The sequence below is a fragment of the Lepisma saccharinum genome, chromosome 7 (assembly GCF_977018435.1).
Source record: "Lepisma saccharinum chromosome 7, izLepSacc3.1, whole genome shotgun sequence".
NCBI classification, from domain to species: Eukaryota; Metazoa; Arthropoda; class Insecta; order Zygentoma; family Lepismatidae; genus Lepisma; species Lepisma saccharinum.
This window is the reverse complement of record NC_139235.1, coordinates 41,336,868-41,358,622: the sequence shown is the minus strand read 5'-3', so window position 1 is coordinate 41,358,622 and position 21,755 is coordinate 41,336,868. Positions and strand designations below refer to the sequence as shown.

General features: G+C 38.6%; 1 protein-coding gene across 2 annotated transcripts in view; it reads left to right on the top strand.

Moving 5' to 3' along the window:
* Positions 1-21,553, top strand: part of LOC145990208 (leukocyte elastase inhibitor-like) — a 59,546-nt gene extending 37,993 nt beyond the window's left edge. The window contains exons 8-9 of one of the 2 annotated variants that reach the window (XM_083125876.1): positions 4,996-5,131; positions 21,411-21,553. In XM_083125876.1, the coding sequence (XP_082982002.1) occupies positions 4,996-5,131; positions 21,411-21,541 (267 nt within the window). In that variant the 3' untranslated portion in view covers positions 21,542-21,553. Of the gene's footprint in view, positions 1-4,995; positions 5,132-16,368; positions 16,521-21,410 lie in introns of those variants that run through there. The other variant, XM_083125875.1, reaches the window with a different exon arrangement.
* Positions 21,554-21,755: the final 202 nt, after the last annotated feature.

Sequence of the window (21,755 nt, the reverse complement as noted above, 5' to 3'; positions counted from 1 at the left end):
GGGCATCTGGAGGAAAGTCATATTTTTTTTAATGGAACGATATACAATAACATGCATAATATAAAAGAGCACACGCAGAGGAACACAACGCCATTGGTCTCATGCATCTACTGCACATAGGAACGAAGATATGGCCATGTGAAAATATGTAAACAAACTAACAAGTGGTCCACTTGACCGTCAGTACCACGGCATGTAAGACTTCTCAGGTGCCTGACAGAACTGCCTTTACGCAGAGCAAGTTTTGATAGCAGGTCCACGAGATCGTGTTAGTTCATAGCAAGCAGTCGTAGTGGTAAGAGCGAAGATTATGGTGTTCACAAACATAGAAAAAGCGGACATTATCCTGATTTATGGGGAATGCCGAAAGAATGCCTCTGAAGCCTACCGTGTGTACGCAGAGAGATATCCGGACAGACGACAGCCATCTCGACGTCTGTTTGGTAAGTTATTTATTAAATTAAGAGACACCGGAAGTGTAACACCACGAGCACGTGTGTGGAACAAGCCAACTACAGGTGAGGCAGGTGCAACAAATGTTCTCGCCGCTGTTGCTGTGAATCCGCACGTTAGCTCCCGTGAAATTGCCAGGGATGCTGGGATGAGTCGGCGAAGTGTATTGTGCAGTCTGCACACACACCAGTTTCACCCATATCATATCTCCCTCCATCAGGAACTTCACGGGAATGATTTTGTGGACCGTGTTCGGTTTTGCACATGGATGTTACGACACGACACACCCGATTTGTCACGTATCCTCTTCACTGACGAGGCAACTTTTACCAATCATGGAAATGTCAACCTAAGGAACATGCACTATTGGTCGGTGACAAATCCACATTGGCTTCGCCAAGTGGAACGCCAGCACCCATGGAGTGTGAACGTGTGGTGTGGTATAGTGGGTGAACATCTCATTGGCCCTTTTTTTATACAAGGGACACTGAATGCTGACCGATACATACAGTTTTTACAACATGAACTGCCTGTACTATTGGAGGACATACCACTTCAGACAAGGAGGGAAATGTGGTACCAACATGACGGGTGCCCAGCTCACAGTGCAAGACGCGCTACAGCATGTGTGGAAAATACATTTCCAAATCGTTGGATTGGACGTGGAGGGCCTGTCAAATGGCCGGCTCGTTCCCCAGATTTGCCACCGATAGACTTTTTCCTGTGGGGAAAGCTGAAGGACATTGTCTACCGGGATGTGCCAACAACTCCAGAGGATATGCAACACCGCATTACTGTGGCCTGTAGGGACATTCCCTACGAGATGCTACATTCTGTGGAACGATCTTTACGTGGGCGCCTCGTTGCCTGTATCGCAGCTGACGGCCACCACTTTCAACACACACTTCGACAGGTTTTCGCTTCTTACGCAGTGGTTCTTCGACATACTGTCATGGTCATTTTCATTATGCTGTAACACTGTCAAATACATGGTGCTGACGATGTCTACTGTATTTTTTCTTCCTTTAACACGTTCTATCTTCATCTTGTCCAATGGCTTCCGACATCTCATACTTGTACATGGTGTGGTACTGACGGTCAAGTGGGCCACTTGTTAGTTTGTTTACATATTTTCACATGGCCATATCTTCGTTCCTATGTGCGGTAGATGCATGAGACCAACGGCGTTGTGTTTCTCTGCGTGTGCTCTTTTATATTATGCATGTTATTGTATATCGTTCCATTAAAAAAATATGACTTTGCTCCAGATGCCCCATTTGTCGATATTTTTCGACCCACCCCATACCTCCGATTTATGAACACCATTTGATATTATTGTTTCCCGCAAACCTCACATCGCTACTGTTTCTGGTTTCTTCGCTATTTCAGGTGGTACTTTTAGGTGCCTCACGCGGTATATAATTTTTTCACGAATATCGGGGTAAATCTCATTATATTCAAATTGAATTTCAACGAAACCCTCTTTCATAATATGATTTATACGCCAAACCTAATCAAACCTATATAATTATTTTTAGTGGGAGGAATATAAAACACTATAATGTAAGTGGTAGGACACTAGGATAATACAGAATGGCCCGTAAGTCAGTTTACAGTCAGTTATTAATAATGCTGTCAACTGACTTATGAGCCACCCTGTAGTCTCAACTACTAAAGGTAGAAATATAAATGGTAGGTATGGTATGCACTAATATGTAAATAAAACAGCAATTATAGAGATTTCACTCCATTAGTTTATTTTATTGTTGGCTACGTACACATTGGTGTAAGTTTTTTTTAAAAAAAATGGAATAATTTCCACTTGTTTGTCACTCACAATCTATAAAACGCAGATCTAGACATACTCTGGAGCTTTAAAAATTTGAAATTAGATTGTAACTATTTTTTTTAGTTTTGTAGTTTTCTCCCATCAGCGGGTAATAAACTTGACGCGGGCCGATTGCATCATGCTATACGACATCATATGTAGGTAAAAAAAAAAACATTGTTGTAAAGCCCAATGTAACGCTACACTGTATTTAAAGTGCAGTTATTTAATAATGTTCGTTTTTTAGTTAAGTTACGTTAGTTAGTGTTTACAAAACGTTACAACGTTTGCAAGTTGCAAGTTTGAAACTGTTAAATGTTATTGTCTAATCGATTGTTGGTTCCTTGCAGTTGCCCCCTCAAAAGCGATGTTCAATGGAATAAATATAAGCGAAATTTCCACCACAGTGTACATAAGTAGACTAAAATGTACATCCGTAGGGTTTAATTAGCATTTAAAGGGTATTTCCGTGACCTTGTTCCAAACATGCAGGGTGGATCGAGACTGACCCAAGTACCAATATGAGATAAGGAACCTCAGTTCGGAAATGCACAATTAAAAAGTTATGAGACATAACTATTGGTACTTGGGTCAGTTTCCATCAACCCTGCAAGTTTGGACCAAGGTCACGGAAACATCCTGTATGTGTGTGTGCTTGTAATATATTGAGAGTAGTGGCACCAGTCCCGTAGCAAGGGGTAGGCAAGGGGGACTGAAGCCTAGGGCACTATGCACAGAGGACGCCATCCAAAGCCCTTTAAAAAAAATGCGACGGAGGAATTTCCACTTGGCAGAAGTGTATTCTTGTAACAAACTGCTGCAATTTTCTGTTTTCCAAAGTAGTAGTTATAGTACATACGTTTTCAAAGATGTTTTTCAAACACTAAAACATAACTTATATATTCTTAAATATGTTAAAGTCCTCTTTCAATCAGAAATGCAAACTACTAATCTTTAGTGATGTGCCGTAGACTATAAGTTTACGTCTACATGCGTTGTCTACACGTAATCTACGCGTAGATTACATTGGGTTGTAGTTTACACAGACTGCGTAGACAATCTAAAGTGCATTAAAATTAATTTTCAAGGGTTTCATGAAAGGAAAGTGACATTTTCAACTATATTGGTTCCTAACGAAATGAAAAGAATCCTATTTACAACAAAATTTCTCTTCTCTTCTATTATCAACTATGGAAGAAGATAAATAGTATGCAAAAACAACAACAGATGGCAGTCGTGAGGCAAAAGTGGTCTTTTCCCATAAAACACAAGAATATTTGCTATATTAGGTTTCTTCCTAGGTGAGAAATTGTTCGAATTTGGAACAAAGAGTATGGAAAGTTCTCCTCACACATCAGCAACTCATACGCAGTATAATTTTATTTTGATTCCACTGCGCCCTTTGCTAAGTTATCACCTTTCGCCATGTTGTTTACATAGATTACGTCATCTTCGTGTATAAAATAGTCTACGTGTAGAATGTAGACTATCGTTGTTTACGCGTAGACGCACATTTTTTTGAGGTTTACTTTGTTTCCTCATTTCAAAATTTGTAGAATGCAAAAAGCATAGCATAATAAGAAAATATAGAAGAAACCACATAAAATGTCCGTGCTCCGTAGTGCGGGGGAGGGATCTGCAAACCGCAATCCTGCCTAGGACGTCAAAATATCTAGCTACGTGGCTGGGTGGCACGTATTGACTTCAGATGTTGATAATATAGCAGAAAATCGTCAACGATTGTTCTAAAATAACTAAACACTGTACGGTAGCTCCCTCGCTTTTCTATGAAATTCTAGTTGTGTTTTCCGATTGTACACTCACCTCAATTAGGCAGTTCGTTTCTTTATACAGCATATTTGCAGAAGATACAATTCAATCTACAGATGTATCAATATACGCTGTATAAAACACACCTTATTACTAACTTCGTTCACCTGTACCATATTCCACACTCCGTCCCCAAGTTCTCGGCGCTACCATTAAAATGAACAAGAGATTATTAACACCCTACGACTCCACAATACACGGTGCTCACGATGGAGGACAAATTACGAGAAGTAACGTGACATCCTCTTCCACTGTCCATACGGGCCCGTTCCGAAAGTCGCACGAGCTTAACGCGTTAAACGAGTTATGGTACTTGGCTGTCCCATAAGTGCTTCCGTGCGTTTCGTGAGGTTCATTATGCTGTCCCAGAAGTCGCATTCCGTGCGTCTCGTGAAAGAACGAGATTCACCAAACGCACGGGCCAGGAAGCTGGTTTGTTCAGTGAGAATCAATCGTCTGCTGCTTGCAGACCTCGCGCGTGCATGATGACTTCAAACTGCACTAGTTCGGAAAATGTATTATAATTGTAACAGAGAGCGATATGAAGCAACATGCGCAAGATGAAAGTGCCATAACTGTTCTTACAATGTGATTAAAATGAGTAATAGTGTTCACAGCAGAGTTTATTTCTACCAGAAGGAAATGCCTTCCGCTGGACGCCATGCGGAAAATTTTTATAAACAAAACGCTGCGCCTGCGCTTTCGTCTAGAGCGTCCCATAAATCTGAAAAATAACTGGTTTCACCAGGTTCACGAGCCCAGTTACTTTCGTTCGATTCGTTCGTTTCGTTAAGACTTTCGGAACGCACCCCAATAGGCCACCCGCCTTCTTACTCGATGTAGTTCGTGGCAATGTTTCTAAATGACTTGCGTCACTGTTTCAGCTGGGCATCGAGGACGTGTTCTCAGGTGGTGCCGACTTGTCCGGGATCAGCGCATCGCCTCTCAGCGTATCCGATGTGGTCCAGAAGGCCGTGATTGAAGTCAACGAGGAGGGCACAGAAGCTGCCTCTGCCACAGGTTAGTCTGAGTTTTGTTAAGGTAAGCACTAACCACTAGCGAGTGTGTGTTGTAATTTTTAGATAAAGCACCAGTTTAAGGAAGGTAGGGTGACCCGGGGTAATTATTGGAAAATCGGGATAAATATTGGATAGGGACCAAAACCATGTTGTATCATAATTTGTTACATCTAACCAACCAACATCTGATTAATTATTGGGATGAGATTAGGACATTTTCTCAAAAAAATATATTAATAACCCAAAGCACTTGAAAAAAATGTTTTTAACTTTTTTCAAATGAAACAAAATTGTGTATATGGTTCTTTTCTTTTACTTGATCTTGAATTTTGTAATGCCCAGTCTTGGATATGTGTATGAAGGTGGTTTATGCTGAAAAACACTATTGTATAGGATGAACAGTAACAGTATGACATGCATGTTTCGTTATGGGGTAATTATTGGACACATTGGGGTAATTGTTGGACATGCTATGGGGTAATTATTGGACAGCTTGATTATTGGACTGCAGCCCTACATATGCCCATTTCTTCAGATTCTGAGACTGAAGACATGGATGAAATTGAATTATAGGACTCGACAGATATTTCTTTTGGGCGAGTCTGATAATGGAACCAGTGTACAAGCACAATATGAGAAAAAAGAACACGAAGTCTTCGACAACCGAAACTTCAAATTCAGAAGGTACGTGAACATATTGAAGAAGATGGGGTATATATGCTGTGTACTACAATACAAGTTACTATTATGGAAAAATACAAAATATGTTTTATGAAGACGAAGAACAAACCTCAGACAAATTACTTAGCGTTGAAATGAAATTTCTCAAACGGTTTGGAGACAACAGGTACTGTGACAGAGCAACCACAGATCGAAATTGTGAAAACGCTGTATGTGTTTTATGGTCCTGTGCAAACCGTATCAGTTAATCCATTTCAAATAACTTGTAATGATGAAGTAAGGTCGATGTTTCAAAGTATCTCTAGACTCAGGAACGAAATATTCCCTACTCCGCAGTCTGGTCGTGTAATTATTGAAGATGATGTGGGTGCAATATTTGTAGGCCTACTTGAACAAAGAAGTTGTCTAAAAAGTTTAAAGGTTTGAAAAGTTATGTATTTAGTTTTTAGTTATAACTGTATTTAGTTCTAATCAGTTCAGTTAGTTAATTGTAGTTTGGTGACAGACAGCACTTCAATGTGCTTAAATTTACATGTTATATGTAGTTTGTGTGGTTAAACAACACCATTTTTGCAATGTTTGTACTTGAACAAAACAGAAATTATTAAAAGGTTGCCAAAAAATTAAAAGTTTTGCTAATATTTACTAGATTTCACTGTTATATATTTTTTACAGCAGCCATGTGGTGTTCAATAATTACCCCACACACAGTACCTATAGTACACACCACTGTCCAGCATTTATCCCCTGTAGCTCATCTCTGTACTGTTCAGAACAGATTGAAAACTCCTGTCCAATATTTACCCCGCTGTGTCCAACTATTACCCCAAGGGCGGGCAATTTTTGGACACAGTTTTATTTTTTTCTACTCCTGAAAGGAATTAGTAAATTTCAACAATGGTATCCGACACATATATCAAATAGTCATTACCAAAAAAATTACTGGCTAGAAAAGTACATAAATGTGGGAGCTATGGTAAAAGATTGACTTTTGTCCAATATTTACCCCGGATCATCCTATATATGTACGTACGATTTCCATGACTAAAATATTTGTCATAGCTACGGATCTCAATTTTTGTGCATTAAAAAAAAAATGTGTTACGGTATATTTCCAAAATCCGAGTTTCCTAAAAGCAAGCCATGCATTAACAGGATGGCTACTTAAGAACCTTGATAAAATTCAAGTATAATTCCCGGCGAACTTTCCAAAAATTCAAGGGTACAAGATATTTTCTCTGTTTGAACCTTACATATTACAGCCTCTCACCACCAACACACAAATCTATTAACAATATAAAGGACCTGTGTGATTCCAATTTATCCAAAAATTCTAATTCAACTCAATTAAACGGTATATATATTTAATTTACGGTGCGGCGTTTACGTTTGCCATTTTACATACTCAGATTCGAAATACATCTACACACACAAGTCACAAATGCTACAGGATATAATAATCTACGAAAAATTGTTAATTGTATAAAAATTTCACACTTTAATTTACTTAATCAACTTCAAGATATATTGCAATAGTCTTCCGTGTGTCATAGATTGTCTTGCAAAGGACATTAACAAAGCAAACGGATTGACAGAATTTTGTTTTACTTTCCACGCAGCTTTCTTTTCTTTTAATTGCTCGATAAAAATAAAAGCTAAACTGTCAAAGCCTTGCCTCAGGACATTAATAAATATGTATAAATTCAATGGGATTGGGATTAACAAAAGTTGCAATTTTTCACGTCTACGGAGAAAAATTCACGTAGAATTCAAGCATAATTCCAGGAGCCAATAATTCACGCAGAATTCCCGGTGAGTTGCCACCCGATCAAAATGATAATAAATCTCCGTCTTAGCCTTCGAGCCCCTTACTAACTTGGCTGACAGTATTCTAAAATAAAACCAATTTATAACTGATTGGAACTTAACAGAGCCTTGGCAATTGCAAAAAATAAAACTGTTCTGCTGAAGACCTGATTATGATTGCTTACATAGCATTCCTTCATTGCAAGATTGGTGTCTGTGAAAAAGCACAGTTTGTTCGTTCAAAATTTAAAATTAGATTTACGATCATATTTTATTGTAAACAGTTCAAAGACTTGATTCAAGTAATTTTAACAACTCCTCATATATAAAATGAAACTCAAAATAACATTGTTAACAATGAAAATGTTCAAAAAATGTGGAAAAGATAATTCTTCACCAAAAATGAGAAAGCTTCACTGCAAAATCTCACTTTCGCGGATTTGGGGCACCATTCCGATAAAGCTGAAAAAAGTGCCCTTCCAATACGGTCATGGCCGTCTGCTTGTCTGCTGGTCGTCCAGGTCAATTTTCGGTATCTCAGAAACCACAAGAGTTGTATAAAGCAAAATTTAGTGGGCAGATAGACTTACCATGTACCAAATAATTGCTGAATGTAACATAAACCTTAGCAGTCCGATTATCTGACCGCGAGCATGAGAATAACCGATCAAAACAAACTTGCCTCTCCGAAAGGGGAGGAGGGTAAATTATATCTCTCAATTGCCCCAGGGCATTTCTAATAATAATGAACATTCACCAACTGTCCTTTCAACGGCCATGGTCCCCATTTCAAAATTCTTGCTCACTTTATTAATATAGTAAGTACTTGCTACATACAGTAAGTACTTACAGTATGTAATAAAAATTATCCAATTTTGTTTTCGAAAATTCACAACAATGCAAACAAACCAGAACACTTACTTGAACCGTGCCTATCATAATGAAATTATTATATAATATAATGATATTATATTATATCATTCCGAAAAGCTCTGAGGCTAACAGAAACGTAATACCAGCCTCGTTTCACAAATTTTTGTTCACAAGAGAGTATACAGGGTGTTTCGTAAGTTCGTTTACAACGCTTGCGAGCTGATTGTACGAGTGGAAATAAGGTGGAAAGTTCATGTATCGAAATTCCGGAAACGGCTTTGTTGCCGAGTTATTGACGTTTGATAACGTGGGAAAATGATTTTCCGAAGTAAATAATGGCAAAACGGGTGGAGAGAAGTCGTCGGTGTTGGGCGGTCCACTAAGAAATTGGGTACGCTCTTGTCAAAAAATCACGTGGCAATGTTGTGCAATGTCGGCGCAAGGGATTCCCCAAAGGACGCGAACGAAGATGTTGACGGGAGTGGGGTGGGTGTGCGTTCTGCGTGAGCTGGTATCGACGAAAATTGGCATGTGTTGAATGGCACCAAAAAACAAAGAAAATTTCCTGAGCGAAGGGCACCATAACGTAAAAACGAAAAAAATGAACTGTCATAGGTTGCATACCCTGAAGGGCAGATGGGTGTCCGTGTGATCGGACGTTAAGTACCACATTTCCCGCTAGGGGCGCCAACAGTGTAGCTTTCCTCATGAAGGAGCGCACGTGTCTGTGCCATTCGTGCTTCAGGTGCTGGGCCAGCAGCAGGTTGTTAAACATTCACGGTTGAATGGAGAGATGTGAGGTTCTTGGACAGTAGTGTTGGGCAAACATTTGACCTAGCAGTGTTACGTGTTAATTCTTAGCCACAGCCCATCGTGTTCTGTGAAGTGTACTAGTGTTAACGGCCATAAACACTTGTAGCCCGGTGTAAGGGATGGCTGCATACACGTCCCAAGAGCTGGCGGACATGCATCTGATTTATGGGGAGGCTGGAGGTAATAGCCGTGCTGCAAGGCGTCTGTATGGGGCACGTTTTCCAAATAGGGTGTTACCATCGCACACCTTATTTCAAACTGTAGACACTCGACTTCGGGAAACAGGATCAGTGTTGCCACCTCGTCGAGAAGTTGGACGACCGTGAAGTGTGCGAACACGACGGTTTGTGGAAGATGTGCTAACTGCAGTGATGGATCATCCAGGCACCAGTACGCGTGTACTAGCCCACGAACGATACACATCCTATGTGAATGTGTGGCGAGTCCTGGCAGAAGAGGGGATGCACCCGTACAAATTGAAGAAAGTGCAAGATCTTTTACCTCGCGACTTTGGCCCACGTGAGGACTTTTGCCAATGGTTTGTTCATCAAATTGAAACTATCCCCAATTTTCAGAATATGGTACTATGGACTGATGAGGCTATCTTCACGAAAACTGGTGTGTTCAATAGTAAAAACAGTCATGTGTTGGAACATGAAAATCCACACGCACTGCTAGTGGTACATCATCAGCACAGATTTGCAGTGAATGTGTGGTGCCGGATACTGCATGACCATTTGATTGGACCGTACATTCTCCCTGTTCGCCTATGTGGACCCACTTATCAAGAATTTCTCAGTGAGGTTTTGCCTGAACTACTAGAGGACGTGGTTTCAACATGAAGGTGCACCCCCACATTTCGATCGGAATGTGCACCATTTCCTCAATACCGTATTCCACAACCAGTGCATTGGCAGGGGAGGGCCTGTGCCATGGCCACCTCGATCGCCTGATATTACGCCCCTGGATTTCTTCCTCTGGGGAGAGATGAAACGCCCGGGTTGTTGGGTCGCACTAGACAATCCTTGATTCGCCGTTGTCGCCTCTGCTTGGAAGTACATGGTGGACACTTTGAAAACCGTCTGTGATGAGGTTCCCTTCACATCTCCATTAAGCATACTGTGTGCCCTTCAGGGTATGCAACCTATGACAGTTCATTTTTTTCGTTTTTATGTCATAGTGCCCTTCGCTCAGGATATTTTCTTTGTTTTTTGCTGCCATTCAACACATGCCAATTTTCGTCGATACCAGCTCACGCAGAACGCACACCCACCCCACTCCCGTCAACATCTTCGTTCGCGTCCTTTGGGGAATCCCTTGCGCCGACATTGCACAACATTGCCACGTGATTCTTTGACAAGAGCGTACCCAATTTCTTAGTGGACCGCCCAACACTGACGACTTCTCTCCACCCGTTTTGCCATTATTCACTTAGGAAAATCATTTTCCCACGTTTTCAAACGTCAATAACTCGGCAACAAAGCCGTTTCCGGAATTTCGTTACATGAACTTTCCACCTTATTTCCACTCGTACAATCAGCTCGCAAGCGTTGTAAACGAACTTACAAAACACCCTGTATAATTCATTGACTGATTTGGTTTAAACTGGAGAGGAAAGGAACAGACTTCAAGCATAAAATTACATTTAGAATTTTATGCTTTGGAATCACAGGAAGAAAATGCACCTGTTCGTTCTCCAATAATGTATCATATTCATAAAAATAGTATTTCGATTTTGATAGCATTTAGAACATAACTTGTGCTGTTGGCAGATGGCAGTTCATTGCTTCCTTCACCTCCAAGTTTTATGTAAAGAAACACCAATTATTGAATTTCCTTGATGACAACGCACGATAAATATCGTGCAAATAGTTTAGTAGTTGTCAACACTGGCGTTGCAATATGAGATGGATGAGGCCCTCCTCGGTGTCCAATGGCTATGTAAATTTTAATCGATCTGCCAGTCAAAAAATTGTCAACAACAGTCGTCATTATAGCCTATCAAGTAGCAAATGGAAGTAATATTTTATGTGTAAAATTCAGATAATTAAAAAAAAAACATTAGTTTTCTCGATTTGATTATTTAAGGAATGCTACAAAGATAAAAAAAAATTAAATTGTGTACAATAAAATCACATTCAAATGCTAATTAATTATAATATAAATGCAAGTCGTAGATGTTAAAAATCTGTAACTAATAAAGCGGGTGAAATGCCAAATGTTCTAATTTGTATCCATGAGGCACATCGAGTTAACATGGTAAACGCAGAACGGTACCATGTTCTTATAAGTATATTTTAAAAAAAACTAAAAAAAAGGGGTAAAATCCTAAAATTCACGTTTCATATTTTGTACATAAAAATGTGTTTATCCAATAATAACCACTTTCCACCAGCAGCGTTTTCTGGTGGTTATTTGTGAAAACTTAAAAGTCGCTACTTATATTTATGAGAAATATTTAACATAATCACACAATTTTAATTTTAGAGATTGTATTGGGACGAGTCTTGGAAGAGTCTCATCCAGACTCGTATATGAGGTTCCTGTCTCAAACTTGGTCTCCTTCAGAGTTCAAAATGGCTTTCTCGTTCTCGTCTAGATTTATAAACACTCGTCTCGGTCTCGTCTAGAATCTCAAAATATGTAGGATATGCAACATGTACAGTGGGATCAATGAGTATTACCGTGCAAATTGTCCATGACTATTTTCATTAATTTTTCTACATCCTGTGTGTTTTTAAGCGATGGATTTTTATGTATGCTGGTGCAGAAATTGTCAACAGCTTGTTTTGAGTTTTCTTTTCATTCTTGAAGCTCTTATTGGGTCAAATAAAGTGCACGAACATGATGATGGACAATTTGCACGGTAATACTCAAGGGTCCCACTGTACAGTGGGTCGTTAAGTCTAATGCTTTCATTAATAACATTTTTGTCTCGGTCCTCGTTTTGATGCCACGGATTAACTGTTCAATTACGGTAAACAAAATTATATGACCCTATTGGTATGCGGTATAATAAAGCTATTTTGGTTTGTGTGAACTTTTCAAACTGTTACCGAAGAGTCGAAGGAGACGAGACGGTCTCGTTTCGATTTACAGAGGTTTGTCCCATTATCGATGTCGTATCGCCTCAAAGTCCTTGTCTTGTTTCGAATTTCGAGATGAAGCAGAGGCTTGTCTCAGTACGAGCACTCCGTATTTCCCCTGGAAAAGTGTGGATTTTTCTCAAGCTATCCTCTCCCCCCAAGGGTGTCCGCAGAGGGTGGGGGCAGGGGTGGCACTTGCACCCCCCTCCCCTAAGGTATCTGGAAGGAGTTCATGTAAGTTGAATGGTGGAACTGTAGTGATAATATTTTATTACAAATAATAATGTTTATGCAATGCATTAGTGGTATGCGGGACGGAAAAGTTTTGGTCGGGACCGAATTGAGAAGAATATATTAATAATCCTGACATTCGGGACTGAAAAAATATCCATTTCCTGACCAGGACGACACAACTACTTCAGCTTCAAGTCATTGTCTTTGCACTTCGGGAATAAAAATTGTTCATTTCAAGAAATTTCAGGCACTTATTGTGCAGAAAGTATCAAGAATTAACATATTTTAAATATGATCCTTTGTATTTTCTCCGCTGTTCGGGATTACAAAAAGTCGGGAATCATTTCCCGAAGTCGGGATCTGACCTTGATAATTCACACCCCATCGTTTTGAATTATTCCTTTTTTTTTTAGTACCCCTCGGCACGTAAAAACATTGATCAGGGGTGCCATGAAGCACAGTAGATATGTGTGCTTTCGGAAAAAGACAAAGAACTGTTCACTAACAAAGTGATAGATGCTTATGGAAAGGGAGCAAGGCTAATCCTGTTTCTATCTAGATAGTCGACTGGAGCCTGAACTTGTATCTAGCGTCAAATTATTGTCAATTCAATTTGAATTTTATGATTTATAAAGTATAATAATAATAATAATAATAGCATTAATGATGTTGATAATGATAATAATAAAAGTTTATATGGCTGAAGGGCAAAATATGAAATCTTACTCTGTCCCATTCCTGAGAAAAAATTCTGCTAGCGCCCTTCCCTCTTTCATTTTCGACATTTGGAGGATAGCATAAGACTGAAACAAATACTAATGAAAGTTATATAATATGACACGTTCCACTGTTTTCTTTCTAGTTGTGCAGTTTTTGCCGCCTAGCGCAGGCCGTCCCCTTGTATTATTCAAAGTTGACTGTCCGTTTGTCAACCTCATTGTGGAAAGAGAAACTGGAATAATTGTATTCATCACTAAGGTCACATCTCCTATGTAGCCTGAAAGATTGTATCTATGGCATAACTATGTAAAATTATTAGATACTAATCAAAGGCAGTGATTTCCACCAATGACTTTGTTTCATTTACAAACCCTGATTATTTTCGGGATTTTAAATAACATACAATTTAAACAAGAACGTATTTAGGGGGTCCATGGTCCGCCCCCCCTCCTCCCCCCGAAAGGCTTATCAGGTACTAAAATTAAATAATGAAAAATATATTGGTTTAGCCTTTGTTGTATAATTTCCTCTGAACCTATTGAAAGACAAGGATTATGTTGGGATCATACGGCTTTGAAGGACATGAAGGACGTATTTAGGGGGTCCAGGGGTCTGGACCCACTGAAAGACTTAACAAGTACTAAAATTTAATTAATATACAGTATTAGCATTTGTTGCATAATCGATGGTTATTAATTTCCTCTGAACTTTTTAGAAGCTAAGGATTATATTGGGATCATACGGCTTTAAATAACATTAAAAAGAAGCTTTATGTACACTACTACTCAAAATAATATGTATAAAATATTAATCAGAAACTAACTTTTCTCCAACTGCATGTAACATCAGTTTTGATATTCGATAAATATTCAGTTATTCGTCCATTTGACATTAATTTCATTGCCAGTGCACTTGTTCCTATGTTAATTATTCCGATCTTAACTACAGGTAATCTACGTAATGAATATGTACTGTTATATCTCTATTCTTATACAGTATTTTTACCTATTCGTGTAATAATAATATAATATTAATTTATGTATTGTAATTAGTATTAATTTGATTTAATATAATTATTTTAATTTAAACATTATTATTATTATTATTATTATTATTATTATTCCTGACACACTTGGTTCGGATCCCCCCCCCCAAATATATTTCTAGATACGTGCCTGAATTTAAACCAATAGAGAAATATGTGCCTCACTATAGGATTATTAATTTGTGGTGTATGTATTGGGGCCTTTCGGTAGTTTTGTGGTTAAAACCTCTCACTTCGTAAATAAGAGGTTTAGGGTTCTAGTCTCCATAGAGGCACAGTGCACGGTGGTTCGGATACCACTTCAACTGTTATCGTACCAAGTGTAAAGTGGATTCGAAACAACTTGAAACGTATACAGCAACATTTTATGCTGTGGTTTGGGTATAAGTATACATAGCTGCACTGTCGTACGTAGGGGGAGGGCTAATGGGGCTACAGAACCTTCCGAAATTTTGAAAAATCGAAATATTCAAATGAAAGCAGTAAAGACCTCGGGAAAGAATCAACACCCCCCCCCTCCCCGCTTAGAATTACCCTCGATTACATTTTTTGTCTTTGAACGACTTTTAAACAGTGGTGTCGGTTGAATTCTATTTACCGATTTGTTCCGGCATTTTAGACTTTTTGTGGGATCGGCAAAAAATTCAGCGCGGCGCTTCGCTGAATCTAATTAGCGTGGAAATTATGCAAAATTCCAAGTTTGCATTAATTTTGCACCAATATTGAGTGGAAAAACAATGTTCTTTTTTATTACATAAGATGTGTTTCAATGTTGTTATATAGTTCTTGAATATTTTAAAGCAAAACTAAGAAATGTATGCATATAATTGGGAATAGTCACTTTCGCATTAATACAGTAAAACCTCGTTAATGTGAGGTCCAAGCATGCAGTCATGTATATCCACCTTTACAATTCCAGCCCCCTCCGAAATAAAGTTTATATCGTTTTAAATAATTCTCAATCCATTATTACTTGAACAGATTTCTAGAAATACATTTGTTTTTATGCAGTTTAATTTTAATTATGTACTATAAAACTGATACAGCTATACATTGGCGTACGCAGGGCAGTGTGTCTGGCCACTGAGGCATAACTTAAACCATAGCCTATTCTGAAAGGGAAAAAATGCTGTTCTGTTTAGTTGTGCCTCAGTGGCCACACACAATGCCCGGCGTACGACAATGTATAGCTGTATCAGTTTTATGTAATTGTACATAATTAACATTAAACTGCATAAAAACAAATATATTTTTAAAAATCTGTTCAAGTATAATAATAGATTGATAATTATTAAAAACAATATAAAATGTACAAATAGAAATATCATTTGATTAAATATTAAATACTTTTCATTCTTAAGATTTTTATATTTTAGGAAATATTAGAAATATCAGCATTAGTAGCGTGCGCCCCGTTTGGCCCAATATTGCTAAAAATGTCAAAGGCAGGAAAGATGGCAAAATGAGAGGCGACTACTAAAAAATGTATACGTAACCTTCCTAAGAAAATCCTACGCACGACACTTATCAGCATGAGCTGATTGGACAACGGTGCTGTCAGAGATTTAATTTCAGAATATATCACGCAATATTTCACGTAGAATATACCTCGAAAGATGTTTCTTGCTGTACTTTAGAATCAACTGCATGAAACTAAAGAAAGCATATGAAGATAGTAGTAGTTCTGACTGTGGACTACAGTCATGGACAATTCTGGGTTGTAACGATTTCTTTGAAAGTTCATGGGATTGTTACAACCCAGAAATGTCTATGTCTGTACAAGCCAATGTAAACGATGTCCAGATTACGTACCATAATGCAATAGCTACGTATAGAGGTAACTAATGACAGATAGAATACAGTAACGGAGTCACAATAAACATAAATAAGACTGGAAATATATAAAAATAATAACCTTTCCCAGACATGATTCCTTACAGTACGGACAAATAGCCTAATTATCTATTACTTTCTTTCCAGTGGGAATAATAATGCCTTTGATTGGCGATATGCCTGGGGCAGCATTCTTCACGGCCCATCGCCCATTCGTCAGTCTTATAGTAGACAAAGAGAGTGGTATCGTACTCTTTAGCAGTAAAGTCGTATCTCCTTAGGACCACCGCATGTAAACTATATACCTTGTATGTATAGCGAAAATATAACAAGTATTAAATAAACAGTGCTTTTATATACATTATTTCAGTTATTTCGAGTCGTAAAGAATCAAATATATCGAAGGAATTTTGAAAAGGCTATTAGTTATGGGGGATTTTAATCTTGGCAGCTTCCGTTCCTTAAAGTGTTGGACATCAATTTTCCAAATGCAAGGACTTTAATGTATCCTCAATCAACATATTAGTGAGCTATAAACAGCTAGAAATCTCATCTTACCACATTAGAGACGGACGTAAATCTGACACTGATTTTCTCTTCGTGAAGACATTCCGGCATATCGCATAGAATAAATCTTAAACTCACTACCTACTATTTAGAAATGTTAATCTACGAATGATAACGTGAGCCGATTAGGAGAAAAGCGGAGCGGAAATCGCTCCTTTAAGATATTTTAACAAATAATCAATCATCAATTAACATTAGATGTATACGGTATCTTGTGAAACCACTGAAATCTAAAATTAAGATATCGTTCCAACATCTATGTCTAAAATTAACCGATAGCCCCTTCGAGAACTGAACTTAAGCGATTTACCCTCGAGGTCTGAAATTAGGCGATCGCTCCTTCGAGACCTGATATTAAGCGATTGCCTCTTCGAGGTCTGAAATTAAGGAACAGGACTTTGAAAGTCTCAAGTTAAGCGGTCACCCTTTGAAGTTTGCAATTAAGCGATCTACCACCGAAAGGTCTAAATGGAACATGAATCGTAAACTAGTAAAAGAACAAATAACTAAAATCTCTCACAACGTCTAAATTGAGCGTAACTCCCCGACGTAACAAACTATTAACAATCAATTAACAAATCGCCAAAAGACTAAATACCGATCAACACCTCTAACGTCTGAAATTAAGTTAATCATCCCCGGACATGACCTGTAACACAAACAATAATACTAGGTCATTCAAATATGACCGGGACTGATTATTTTTTTCAAACAACCTGCCATGCGCAGCAGTTGTGCGTCCTTGGGAGGATAGAGCCACGATCCCCACCCTCCCTCCCGCGGAGGTTAGAACCTGCTCAGTCTACTTCGCGCTCAGTCGTGTCTGAGTGTTGCTAGAGTGATGAGCGAACAGAAGGTGCCGCGGAGCGTGGAACAATGCATTGTGATCAAATTTCTCATTGGAGAAAACGTCCAGCCATCTGAAATTTTGCAGAGATTCAAACAACAGTATGGGGAAGGGTGTCTCTCAAGAACCCCTGTGTTTGAGTGGTGTAAGTACTTCAGAGAGGGAAGAGAGCGCGTGGAGAATGAGTCCCAGCAGTCATCACGTGAGTGGCGGCATACAGGTTTTCCCAGACTCAAGAAAGCGCGGCGGACCCGATCGGTAGGAAAAGTGATGGCAACGTTTTTTTGGGACTGGCAGGGGGTTATCCATGTAGACTTTCTTACAGATGCCAGCAACAGTCACTGCAGCTTTTTACTCAGAATTAGGGGTATGCGGGACAGAATTTTTTGGGTCGGGACGGGATCGAGACGGGATTTTTTTTTTAAATCCCGACAATCGGGACGGGAGAAATTCGCAATTTCCTGACCGGGATGGAAAATGTTCGAAATTTCCCAAAGTTCTGGAAATCTCGAATTCTGTACGTCATTTTCACCTTAAGTGATTGTTTTTGCATTTCTGGAATAAAAACTAACAATTTCCGATAAGTTTCATACATTTACAATGCAGAAAACGTCGAGAATTAGACTTTTTAAAATGACCATTCGGTACTTCTCGGGATCCCGAAAAGTCAGGAAGTAATTTCCCGAAATCGGGATCGGGACGGGAAATTCTTTTCCCGATCCCGATCCCGACTTTTCGGGATCCCGCACACCCCTACTCAGAACTCCTGACAACAGAAGTGAAGGAAAAGATCCGATCCAAGTGGAAGAGAGGTGGAAAGCGGGTAGCCTTCCTTCAAGACAATGCACGGCCTCATACAGCCAAAACAACAATGCAACCCTCAGCAAATTGAAATGGGACCTTCTGCCACACCTGCCATACAGTCCCGATTTGGCCACAAGTGATTTCTACCCGTTTGGAAGGCTTAAATCAGACTTGGAAGACATGTGGTTTGCGGATAACGACGCCGTCATCGGCAGTGTTTGGGAGTGGATACGCAGCCAACCGAAAAACTTTTATGAAAAGGGCATTAAGATGCTTCCAGAACGTTGGAAAAAATGTATGGACTCTGGAGGGGAGTACTTTGAAGGGTGACATGTGCAAATAAGTATTTGACAATAAAGGATTTGGTAAAAATAAATCAGTCCCGGTCATATTTGAATGACCTAGTAATCCAATCAATAGACATAACGCGCGATAGCTAAAAAATTATCTAGCTCCAACGAGAGATGATGTTAATGGTAACTACTTATATCCTTCCTTTTCATATCTTTCTATGAAGAAGCACTGCTATAATTTTCTCAATGTTCAGTTGTTCAGCGCAAATTTCATCTTGCTTAGAAAGAAATGTAAATCTTAAGTCTTGACACTGTTTCTCTTTTCAGTGTCAGAGATCGAAGTTCAAATTGCATATCTTCCCTTGCGTTTCTTCGTTAACCGCCCGTTTGCAAGTTTCATAGTCGAGAGGGACACCGGATTGGTTGTATTCAGCAGCAAGGTCGCCTCTCCCGTGTAGCCTGATGACAGTGTCTATGGTGTCACTTTTGTACAATTGCCATGTAACATGTCCAAAATAGACAGTGCACCGCATGAAGAGTTTTATTATTTCATGCCACACCCTTCATGGTATTACTTTTAGGAGTGACAAAACTAAGATAACTCCTACCAAAATTTCAGAGTTGGCAAATGGGCAGTGAGTAAATTGCATTTTTGGCGAGAGTTCCATAAGCCACGTGATGGGTATGCACCACACTGTCTTGAGCGTTGACATGTCTGCCATGTCCATTACATGAGCAAAACTCCACTGCCAGTTACCTTTTAACTCAACTCATTTTCCGATGGCCATTTTTCTAAAATGGTTGCAGAAAAACTTAAAATAAAATAAAAACTGTTTTCCTCATGCTTGTAGAAAGCATTGAGAAGTGAAAGCTCATCGTCGAAATGCACAAATTTCATGTTTAGGAGAATGCATTTTTTAGTAATGTTCCTGCTACTATTTTTCCAAATGATGGTCACGTGCAAAATTTTAGGAGTTTGGTGATATCTGTCCAAGTATTGTTTCCTGTCAAGTACAATGTTTATAATAGTTTGGTAATTTTGTAATCTAAGAGGGTCTAATCAAGGACAGAAGTATAGCGGCCATATTGTATTCTGACTTCCATCTTGTAAAAACTCTCGTTGCAGGATAGGAAACAAACTGATTTGATCTTTCTACGAGTGGACTAATTGTTTACAAAGTTGTACATTTTCTGCTAAAAAGAAGACATACTCGGCCTTGGCTTTCAGACTATATGGGATTAAACACAAGAAATATTCATACGTAAATAAAAAGTGAAAATGTATAAGGAGTAAGGATAATCCTAAGTATGTTGATAAGCAATGAATCTTCTGGCTATGGAGACTAATAGAGTTGTGGACAGTTATTTTATGTAGAAATTCACCAGCAAGTCATTTAGTACCAATTAGAAAGCATCAAATATCCTTCATCCAATGATACAATCACTCACCAACCAACGTATAAAGTTCTGCAAACTCTCAAAATAAGGCATCAACAATATCAAAAGGGGAAACTTTGTCAAACAGCAATGAACCACACCTTCGTTCATAAAAGACTAAAACATGCATTCCAGTTTGCCAGTAGCACAAAGTTTTTCACATTAAAGGAAACTTTCTACACATGTGTAGGTGATGATTAGTGAAAGTATTTTAAGGTGCAAAATTATGGTCGGGAAAGGAATAAAAGGTTCTGAAAATGTTTTCACAAAGGTGCTGATAAAATGTATTTATTCAATGTCCTCTATTTCTGCACCTTCTGTATATAAAGCGCGCGGACCGCATTAGAACTGTGGTTCTGCCAAATAGGTTTTGTTGAAGTTTGTGTTTTCTCTCGTGGGTTTTGCAACATTATATTGGGAAATATTGGGGCTGCAATGATTATACACATTATGCCATTTTATAGCTCTCATTGTGCTCTACAAAATGAGACTGTATGATTTTATGTACCTGCTCAAGAAGAGTGAAAAGCATTTATTTTTATGTCTAATTTTTTAACAAAACATGAAAGAAAAGGAAGAAAAAAGGTGCTGAAGCATCAAAGAGGGGGTAAAAAGAGAATACATGTGCTAATCGCACGAAAAGATGCAAAAAGTCCTAAATTTGATTTGATTTGCTTTATTTTACTTCGCTTTTTGTGCCACATTTGGCTAATTTGCGAATTTGTGAATGAGGGATGAAACGAAGAAATTGATGAATGAACACTCACAAACATCCATGCTCAGGCCAGGATTCGAACCCGGGACCCCAGGCATCGAAAAAAGAAAAAAGGCCTAAAATACATTTTAAACGATCGGTATGAAAACAGCTATATATTTGGAAAGGTGCTGCACCTTAAAATCCGTTCCCTAGTGTTGATAGCAAATCTCTAACTCCAAGGAACTTCATTTTAATAAACACCAATGTACTGAAGTAAAAAATTGTAATGAATAGAGTTCAAGTTTCCTCGATTTTTTTATTTAAGAAATTCTTCCTATCCAAGGCTGGAAAGGAATACAATGTCATTCTTTGAGATATGCAGCATGTTAGTAGAAGTATGTTGATATATTTTCATCTGATTCGAGCTGAAATCACCACTTACATAATATTCTTCAGTATGTAATCAGTATGTTTATATATGAGAGGAAAAGGTGTTTGAGTGTAACTGTATGTACTATCTAATAATTCCGTACTTTCTTTACAGTGGTCCTAGTTGTTGACCGAGTCAAATATCAACCAAAACCATTCAAGATTGATCGTCCATTTGCCACCGTCATTGTAGAAAAAGAAAGTGGCATAGTTCTCTTCGGAACCAAATTATTTGCACCTCAATAGTACATATATATCATTTTGAAATTTGAAAATGTAATGACAATAAAAAGAAAATATACAATTACCACATTAAGTTAAACACATTGCTTTGTCATTAAACTTAGACATGCTTCTAGTCTCCTGTAAAATTTTGTTGTAGAGACAGAGGTGGATCAACAAATTGACAGAAAAACATTGAGAAATTCTAATAGATTTCATCTTAAGGGTGTTTTCCGTC